This window comes from Neltuma alba, unplaced genomic scaffold (genome assembly GCF_004799145.2).
Source record: "Neltuma alba isolate B1F8T4 unplaced genomic scaffold, ASM479914v2 tig00010840_pilon, whole genome shotgun sequence".
In the NCBI taxonomy this organism is placed as follows: Eukaryota; Viridiplantae; Streptophyta; class Magnoliopsida; order Fabales; family Fabaceae; genus Neltuma; species Neltuma alba.
Window position 1 is genome coordinate 547,811 of NW_021635638.1, and position 11,160 is coordinate 558,970.

At 34.0% G+C, this 11,160-nt stretch overlaps 1 protein-coding gene across 1 annotated transcript; it reads left to right on the forward strand.

Annotated features, from left to right (window-relative positions):
* The first annotated feature begins 6,724 nt into the window (after positions 1 to 6,724).
* On the forward strand, positions 6,725 to 9,760 carry LOC114759400 (G-type lectin S-receptor-like serine/threonine-protein kinase SD1-29). The gene is given in 5 exon segments (XM_028948569.1): positions 6,725 to 8,025; positions 8,909 to 9,008; positions 9,086 to 9,299; positions 9,486 to 9,629; positions 9,632 to 9,760. Coding segments are annotated over 5 exon segments (1,851 nt in total). The 3' UTR covers positions 9,724 to 9,760.
* Positions 9,761 to 11,160: the final 1,400 nt, after the last annotated feature.

The following is an 11,160-nucleotide window of genomic DNA, read 5'->3' on the forward strand; positions in this document are numbered from 1 at the left end:
CAACATATGTTGAAGTAATGAAGGCTTAATCAATTCTCCAATGGGCATTTTCATCAATTAAGTTTACAAACTATCCTTTTGATTGTTTTCTTGCACTGTTATTTTAATTCACTAAAAGAAAAAGACCAAAAAGACTTTTCTACTTCCTTTTTTACTTCATTGGAATTTAATTCAGTTTCAAAATCCCCCCAATTTTATATTTCTGCACAGTTTTGTCACTTAAATTACATAGAAACAAGTCAGGCTCCTCGAAATGAGCACGACCCGGATCATGCCTCTATAGTGCATTCCTATCCGAAATTAATTGTTTTTGAGAGCCCATAATGACTAAGGCTTCATCAAACTGGCTTGCAGCCTCCTTACCAAAATTAACCTATTTTTCTTATAATCACTATATATAAAAGAAACTAACACATACAATCTATACAGCACCATATCATGATTATAAGCAAGACCTACTAACCTCTAATACATAACCATATTAGAAAAGGAGTGAACCACTAACATGGCTATAAAAGATCTCTTCTTCTACCTGATAGATGCAATTGTAACCGATAATAAACTACTTTCAAAAAATGGATCAAACTAATTATTCACCACACACGTGTCATTAATAATAGTACAAATCTAGGAACCAAAACTAGTCTTTTACTGATGGAACAAACCAAATTATAAAATAAAAGAATAGGTGTTCGGTAAATCAAACTCAACAAATAATCATAACTAAGATGATGAATGTTCATGTTTTAGGTGGCAAATAATCAAAAGTTAAACATAATAGGCCAAAGTGTAAGGAAAGAGTCACCTTACCATGTGACCTCCAGCCTTATACTCCTTTCCTGTCGTGGCTTCTTTGCTACTCTTCCTTGCAAAAGTAGCTGAGTGAGACAAATATTTCAATAACAAAAATACTACCCACTTCACCTACTAATACCCCTAAGAGATGCCTAGTGGAACTAAAATAATAAGGTAAATATCACTTAAGTTAAGATTCCACAATAGACAGCATATAACAAGTTACATGGAACAAAATAAAGATAGATAAGTGAAAGTACATACTTCTTAACCACTCCCCATCATTTAAGTTCAATCCATGCCTTATTTCCTCCTTATACCTACTGACTTGAACCCATGAGCTAAGTCCTACCATGTGACTAGTGAATCCTACAAGCTTTCCTCAAGTGTGATGTAGGCCAGCCAAAGTTGATAGAGTACACAAAGACCATAGGCTCCTCTAGAAAAGAGGTATGCAGCCCCATATATCTTAGTGAGTATGCTGCCCTCAAGGTACACCTCCCTGAGATACTCCTGAAGTGTCGCAAAAGAGGGTATGCTGTCCTCTCCAAAGTTCCAACCATAGTGTGCCCTATGGAGGTGAACCATGTGGTGATCCAATACATCTTCATCATAATCCTCCCTATAAGTTATACATTTCATATATGACTATGGCATATCTCTGTTACTCAACATATATTACAATTACATTATCACATATGAGATTCAATTCACATATATCCGGTGGTTGTCAGTATGCTAACATCATGTTCATCTCAAACATAGGCATTACACAAACACACATAGTGAAAACAAATAGGATACAAACCTGAGTTCCTCGCCACAACGAACATTTCATCTCACCATAGTGAACATTGTCTCTTATTGTGGCAAAACCACGAGTACCTTCACTAAGGTGAACACCACAGTTTGCCATTAAAATCCAAAAACAGTTAAAAACCAATATTTTAGACTTCTATCCAATCCTAGAGTTTCAAAATTTGGTACGTTCACAACATTCAATTATCAGTTAGAACCAGTTTTCCAACCAATTTTATACATAGTTGTTCCATTCTGGAAAACCTAAAACTGATTCTAAAGATGATTATTTAATTAAGAGCCTCAAAGAGAAGCTAGTATAAGAACGAGTCAGAATTTATGTTACCGGAATTTTGAGATTCACTGCTATGATAACAAGATTGTGACCCAAATGTACTTCGAACATTTAGGGTTACTCTAAGACAAAACATTGGATTATGTTATGAGATTGATAAAAGATTCCCAAAAAGATAAGCAAAGCCCAAACTAGGTGAGGAGAGGAGGGAAGAAAAAGATAAAAGAAAGCGGAAAGGTAGAAGTTGCTTATTGTCACTAATGGAGTTCTTAAAATTCTCCAACAAGCTACTCAGGGTTTGCTCTAGCAAAGAAACCCTACTATTAAAAACTCTAAAAATTCCCAAAAGTGGCCATACAACTCTCTTTTCTATTTAAAATTTTGATCACTCGCCATGGTAAACAGGTCACCATGCCATGACAAACGTACTTAAAAGGAATGCCCTATTTTATGTTGTTTACCATAACAAATGGAATCCCTTACTGCGGTAACCTTGAAAAGGTGGCCATATTACAAGAGAGATGGAGAACCTTTTAGAGAGATGGAGCTCTTCTTTCTTTAATCACTAACTAGTGTGCCTCGTTGCTAAGGAACTCACATTAATTCTAAATTAACAAAGTATAACAGCACAACATCAGCCACATTATCTATGCAAAGTCAATTTAACTTTGATTCAAAATTTAATTAAGTATGAAAGATACAACTGAAGAAAATAGATGAACTAAAAGGAAATATTTTGTTTAAAACTTTTATTTTATAAAGAACAAAAATAAAGAAAGAAACAGATATGATAGTGAATCTTCCTAAAAACATATCAATGGCTACGCCAATTCAAACAAATTTGAAGTTATATAAACCCTAACAACTTGCTAGGTCTAGTTATCTTGATCAGTGATTTTTTTCTACAACTCTAGCAAATAAACATCTTTCAAGGAACTATTAAAAATCCACATAGCATGTAATTCAAGATTGATCTATAATTTGTTCCTTTTTTTCAAGATAACTCAACTAGAAATTTAAGATATTAAATATTCATATAATCTAAACATAACAAATGCAGGAAAACATGCAATCCATATACCAATATAGGACATGCAAAAATATAATACTTCAAATTATAAATAAAAAATGAAATAAAAAAGATTTTAATCATAATAATGTTCAAGTGAAATTCAAAGCCTCAAAATATATAAATTCAATCATAAATTCTAGAAAATCATTAAATACATATAAGAGAAAGAGAAAAGATTAAACAAATAACAACTCCATTTGAAGAACAGGAACTCATGCAACATAATCTATACTCAAGAGCTGAGGACTAGCCTACATGGTGATGAAAGAAAAGAGAAGAAGAAGAGAGAAGAGGATGGCATATGGCATGCTTTGAATGGTGGTTGGCTCCTCCATTTTATAGAAATTAATGGCATCTTTCTTTAGATAACTAGAATGACGAAGATAATCAAAATAATATAATTTGAATTATTGATCTTTGATCTTGATGAACGTTTATCTTCATCTTTCTTGCATTTTCTTTCTTTTTTTGAATATCTTCGTATTTTGCTTCTTCGTCAATAGCTTAATCTTGGAGAGATAATGATTTGAATTTGAATAATCATAAGAGATGATGATATGAATATGATTTTTAGATACGAAAGAGATCTTTCTTTAAGTTTAACTAGACATTATATTTAATTAAAGAAGAGATATTGGAGGATATTGAATCTTTTTCTTAATTAAATATAATGGCTACACAAATTAATGTAATTAAAAGATCATTGATCTTGAAAATTCCTAACATGCCCTTCATTAATCTATGTGGCACCTTGCTTGACTTCTTGAGGAAGTAGACTTGAAATTACTGATCCACCCTTCTTTAATGCACTTTTTTTAAATTATAAGGCCACAAAAGACTCACGATTTGGGCTTAAGTGATGGTCTTGAGGTCCAATTGAAGAGTATATGTGATAGGTAGATATAAATAGGCTTGCACCATGCTATACCAACTGTAGTCTTAAGGCCCTGAAGTTCATGGGTTCTTCAACATTTGTGGTTTTTTATCCTTGCTTTGGGTTTTATCATCAATGGTTAGCAATATTAAGCCTTTTGTTAATGTCTTCAGCCTTAGACTTGGGAACTTCTCTCGAATATCTTGAAATCAAAGCAAAATAACACCTTTTATTGGTATAGGTAAGTCCATTAAAGAGAAATTATAAAAACAATAAACAAATAAGCTCACAATTGCCTTTTATTGTATTTTTCACATATTTTCTGCAATTTTACCCAATTTTCATCACAAAACCCCCTAAAATATATATAAAATTATATAATAAAATATGGATAATTCAGTAGTGGAGGAAGACTGAGTAAAAACGGTGAAGGTGCTAGGTCTGGATAAAAGACCAAACAAGAGTGAATGGAACTCTCTGAGTGGCCAGAACTGGAAGATAAACGGACGGACCGGAGAAGGGGGGAAAAACAGAGATAAGGCAGTGTCGCACCAAACTAAGAAAGTGAGGTTGAGAATGTTATGGATGACGAAGACGAAGGGAAAGGCGACAAGAAAGCGAAGGATTACAAAAGAGAAGGCAGAAAAGATTCAAGCGAAAAGTCTGAGAAAAGCTCGAGGTGAAGCACCTACGCTTGGGGGAGAGAGAGAAAACGATACTAATTACTTGATGTTACATGAACCATCCATGAGTTTTTTTTTTTTTTTTAACAAAAGCAATGCATTCATAAAAGAATCCAAAGGAACAATCCAAGAAAGAGAGCAGGCAGAAAATTATCCTACACCTACAACACGGCTACTAACACTGCCATTAGCCATATAACCATCGCTACTAAAATCAAATACATAAGCCTGCTGTTCTAAAACATTAGGAGCATCCTTCTCTAAAATGTAAATTCAATATTTGTTATTTTCAATTCTTAACTTATCAATTAACTAACTAAAATAATGAAGGGAAAAAAATTATGGAACTTATTATTTCCAATTAAATATGTGCCATTGCTAGTTCAACACTGGTCATTTATAATCCTATTTATGTCATTTATGTCACAAAAAGGCATACAAGTAATTTCACAATATTTTCAAAATGCCATTTTAGGTCTCACTTTCTTCCTTGTCATTTTCAAGTTTGAGCTGCATGAAATGAAATTTCATATATTCACACTTTTTTTTAGGAATTTTCCCTTATTAAAATTGGTTGTCAATTAACTATAAAGACATTGTTAATTTTGGTAGGAAAGTTCTCAATTAAGTTGTTCATCTTCACAGCAACTGTCAAGTAAACTTGTGGAGAATAATTTTCCATTTATTATACTTGAGCACAGTTGTGACTTTAATTGACGTAAAAATTAGATTTTTTTCACACGAGTTGCACATGAAAATTGACGTAGAAAGTGAAAGATTTTTTTTTTTAATTTTTAACCTTTTCACCATTAGCTAAATGCTATTGACGTAAAAAAACTTTTTCCATATCTGGTCTAGAACTGATATTGAAAAAAATAGTGAATTATAGATTTTTTACATCCACCTATTTACACCAGTTACACGGTGTGGAAAGCCTTTTTTCCCCGAACAAAAAGACTTTTTTTAGCTGTTATAAACGAACATTTTATTTTTACGCTAACAACAAAAATTATGTGAGAGGATTAACTTTTTAAAAATAATTTTACAATATAGGAAATAAATACATAAGAAGAGTTTTATTAAGTATTTTTGAAAAGCTGAAACAAACACTACTTAAGGAGGGAAAAAATAAAGAAAATAAAATAAAGTACTAAGAGCCTATTCGGTACCGAAAACTTCCAGAGGAAAAAGGGAAATCACTCCGTTGTCAGTTCTTTTCTGTGTTTTTATTTTTTAATACTTGCCATGATTTTAACCTTTTTTCCTCTTTTGCTACGTTATTCTTTCCACTGCCTTGCCATCCACCTGATACCCCCGTCAATATATATAGATCATACTCTCATCTTTAGATTGTTTTTGCTTCTTCGTTCTTCCTTCTACTTCGCTTTCGTTCCCTTACTCTAAAATGCACACAAGTCCTCTCTTCTATCCAAATTTTATATTCAAAACGCGCATCAAATGGGACACTTCCCCCACTAATTTCTATCTATTATATTTTTCTCCATTTTCCCCGTATTTTCTTTCCCTTGGAAGTCAGGAAGATATCTATTAGCAAATTACACCTGTTTTTATATCAAGATAGTAACCTGCAGGTTTTTTTATTCAATCAACGGAACTTACCAATTCTACTTAATAAAATATGAGCTTAGTCCATTGACAAAGAACATATTATATGCGTTTAGCCAACAATTTGAGTGCTGCAAAATTTGTTTATAAAGTGCGCCATCAAGAAAAAAGACGTCTTTTACAATTTGTTTGTCAAAAGGAGGGTTTTGCTGAGAAGTTGGAAGTCATTTACAATTATAACGAAAAATTTAGATTTTCTTGATCAAGACAATACGTACTACATGGTTTGACAAACTAATAACATTGCCTTGGTAGACTTGATGATGACGCATATCAGTAGACGGCATATAACAATCAAAGCAACTATTTGCATTATATTACATCAAACTTCCTGACTCTAAGCAATATTAAATCATTAATGCATTTTCAAGTAGAGAGAAAGCAAACACGGAAAGAAAAAGTCAGATAACTTTTTCATCAAGAAAATAGCAGTCATCAAAAGATAAGAGACAAACTATGAGCCGGTTGAAAAACTCATGCTCCTTGCACCCATTTGAAAGGCATAAGCCCATGAAGGTGAATTATGAAAAGCGAAGAGACAGACGGACAAAATCCTCACTTTCTAAAAAAGTACTAATCCTATGGGGGTCAGAGTTTATACAGAAGTTTTAGGTGTTTTCCTCCTATGTGCATGCTATTATTCATTTTTAGCCTCTGGCTTAGACACTCTAACAGCATCTAAGCGAATGAAGGATCCAGATATTCTGACCTCTAATAGCACCAATTTCACACTGGGATTCTTCAGTCCTGAGAATTCATCCAATCGTTACCTAGGAATTTGGTACATGTTAAAAACCACAGTGATATGGGTGGCTAATAGAAAAGAACCCCTCACAGATCCTCCAGGGATGCTCAAGATATCTGAGAGTGGCAATCTTGTGATACTAGATGGAAAGGAACATGTAGTTTGGTCATCAGATGGATCGGATAATGACACATCCCACGTCATTTTGCAGCTACAGGATTCTGGAAATCTTGTGCTGAAGAACAATATCACTGGAAAAGTGATATGGCAAAGCTTCCACCATCTTTCTGACACACTGCTGTTTCCTACTAGTGGTGGGTATAATGCACAAGCAGGTCAGAAATTCATGTTGACATCATGGAAAAGCCCTTCTGATCCCTCCATAGGAAGCTTTACAGCTTCTATGGGACCTAGTACAGTTCCTCAAACGTTTATTTGGAACAACACTCACCCATATTGGCGGGGAGGTCCATGGGATGGTCGAATCTTCGCTGGCATACCCAATTTGGAGGATCAGTATCTCAATTATGGATTCACATCGGAAAAAGCAAATGGTACTTTCTATTTATACTTTGTATATATAAAACTTTTACCTTTATCATTCTATAAGTTGAACTTTGAAGGGAAACTGGTATTTCATAACTGGGATGACAATAAAAAAGAGTGGGTACCCCAATGGACAGTGCAGCAATCAGACTGTGACATTTATGGCATTTGTGGATCGTTTGGAAGCTGTAATCCACAAAGAAAGCCAATTTGTAGCTGTTTACGTGGTTTCATTCCAAAAAATGGTGAAGAATGGAATAAAGGAAAGCGGACTAGTGGATGCGTAAGGAGGAAGCCATTGAAGTGTGACAGAGCCAAAAATGAAACCAGAAATGGACATGATGATGATGGGTTTGTGCTATTGGAGAATACCAAAGTTCCAGACCTACTAAATGGGACTTTCACTGTATCAGCATTACCAAATTGCAGAGTCCAGTGCTTGAACAATTGTTCCTGCTTAGCATATGCCTATGATGCGGGCATTGGTTGTATGATGTGGAGTGAAAATCTGATTGACATACAAAGGTTCTCAAGTGATGGTCTCAGCCTGTACATTCGTCTGGCAGATTCGGAATTGAGTAACTCATCAATTTCTTAAGCCTACTTGAAATCTAATCCCCCAACTTATCTGCAAAAATGAGACTAAAGATTTTTGTTTTCATGTGATGCAGAGGAAAAGAGTAGATTAGCAGTGATAATTTCAATCCCAGTGACAGCAGGAACAATTCTAATTGCAGCCTGTGCATATGTGATATGGAGATGTCGCCAAACAAAATGTATTGAACTCGAGAAGGCAGAAAAACAAATGATTTGATCAGAGTAATTTAAGCTAAAATGTTGCAGCTCAGTTGAAACAAAGTGTCTCTGTCCATACATCTTATGGCTTAAGAGAAGATTAATTCTCATTTGCTCAAACCAGTGACATTGGGCAAGGCCCTCAATATGGGATTGGCTTCTTGTCAATTTAAATTTCACTTAAGGTTAATTCTCGGTTGTATTCTATAAGTTATGCTATGAATGTGGTCTTTCACTTTCAACTATTGATCTGAAGTAATTTTCAGTTCTAAAAAAAAAAGACTATACAATAATATGTTATCAAAATGCAACTTAAAGATTCATTTAAAAAAAATAAGGCAATGTTCATATTCAAGGTTAATTCACTTTCAGTTTAATTGATTTTGCATGATATTTTGTATTAGTTACCGTATTCTCTTTTTCATATTGCCATTATATTACACCTTAAAGGTCTCCTGCATTTTAATGGGCTTGGGGGCATAAACAGTGAAGCCACAAAACAAGTCATGCAATGGATATAGATTTTCTCTCTCTCTCTCTCTCTCGCTCTATCTGCTATATAACCAAAAAGAATGTAACTACTTGTTTCCCCCATTCTGATTGTAAATGATTATTATTACCACAAACAGAAGAACCACTGACTATGGCAGAGAACGAAATTTCTAGTGAGATGCTGAAGGAACTACAACTGTTTTGAATTTGAAAAGCTTGCAGCTGCAACCAACAACTTTCATTCTGCTAATAAGATTGGGCAGGGTGGTTTTGGTCCAGTATACAAAGTATGCCTAGCCTAATAGTGCTCATCTCTATACGAACTTACAAAGGTTATAAAAATGCTTTGCAAATATGCTTGTAGGGAAAACTGCAAGATGGACAAGAAGTTGTTGCAGTTAAAAGGCTTTCAAGTGTAACAGGACAAGGACGTGAAGAATTCATGACTGAGGTGGTGGTAATTTCTAAACTTCAGCATCGCAATCTCGTAAGACTTCTTGGTTGCTGTGTAGAAGGAGGTGAAAAGATGTTAATTTATGAATACATGACAAATAAAAGTTTGGCTGCATATCTCTTCGGTTAGTACATTTTGCTCATAAGTGCCCTAACTACATTTTTATGAAAAAGAGATCTTCGTTAAAAATATGCACTTAAATTAAGGAAACAAGAGGAAATACTTGCTTCATCATTGTAGATTCTAGTTTCCTCAACTTTAGTTTTTGGTGATTCAATAAGTTTTTCCTTCCACTTGGGATTTATGGCAGATCCATCCAAATGTGATGTCCTTGATTGGCAGAAGCGTTATTGCATAATAGAAGGAACTGCTCGAGGTTTGCTCTATCTTCATAGAGATTCAAGATTAAGAATAATACATAGAGATCTCAAGGCAAGCAACATCTTATTGGATGAAAGCTAAATCCTAAAATATCAGATTTTGGCACAGCAAGAATCTTTGGAGTTAACAAAGATGAGGACTATACAAGAAGAGTGGTTGGAACATAGTAAGTTAACATCCCAGTTGTAGTTAGTATAGAACTCCAAATATTGTCCTAATGCTAATTGCTTCAATCTTAAAACTTAACACAAATGCAGTGGTGGCTATATACCTCCAGAATATGCAATAGAAGGCATTTTTTCTGAGAAATCAGATGTCTTTAGCTTTGGAGTTTTACTACTGGAGACAGTAAGCGGGAGGAAAAATACAAGCTTCTACCGTGATCAACAAGCTTTGAGCCTCTTAGGTTGTAAGCACTATTCCCAAAAGTTAAGTTTTCAAACATTAGAGTTGGCACCTAAAGTTCGTGGTTACTTTTGTTTTCAGGCGTGGAAACTATGGAATGAAGAGAATATCATACCTTTGATAGATCATACAATATATAACCCACAGTTTGAAAAGGATATGATAAAATGCATACATATCGGATTACTGTGCGTGCAAGAACTTGCGAAAGATCGCCCTACCATGGATTCTGTGATCTTAATGCTGCACAGCAAGATTGGCAATTTGCCTTTCCCCAAGCAACCTGCCTTCATCAATTGGCAGGCTGCACTTGCACAGAGTTCCCAAAATGAACATAACTCTAGCTCCAATTATCATGTCACTATCACAAACATGCAGGGTAGATAGAATTATCCTTTCATTTCATTTCCAACCATGTTATTGATGACAATCATCTTTTATCGTGATTTTATGGTGTCTTTAGGCCCTGAACAGTGTAATATATGCTACCGTGTGAAAACTGTAACTGTAAATGGTGAATTGGCTCCTTCAAATCAGGAACTACCAAGTTTTAAAAAACTATAGAGGACAAGGGCCGTGTCCTAAAGTTTCTGGGCTCTAGGCAAGGTCACTAAAGAGGCCTATGGAGATATTAATTATCAATTACTCCTTCTGTCCTTAATATAAGACATATTTAAATAATTGAATTAGATTAAAGTTAAATAAGTTAGTTAATTATAAGAAATATAACATGTTTTTTTCAAAACATCATAATCATCTTTCTTAATATCCTTCCTCCCTCTTCTACTTAATTATGGTAAGGGGAATATCAATAGAGGTGATTTAAGAAAATTGATAAATATGATAAATAAATTATATTTAAGACCAAAATTGACTCAACAATTAGATCTTATATTAAGTGCCGGAGAAGTATGATATTATTCTTCTAGTTTTTGAATTCAAAATCACTCATTCATGATTTATAATCATGAATGTAACATTTCATTTTCGATTTATAATACCATTTAATCTATGTCATATAATATAGTTGATTTTAAGTATAATTTAATCAATTTTAATTTTGAAAAACTTCTTTTAGCAATAGCAAGTATTACTTGCATCGTTAAAAGATTCTTTTTCATGACCTCTAACCACACCCCACTAATTTAATCTTTTGATATAGTTTAAGACTTCTATAGGAGTATCAATTGCTTCTGTTG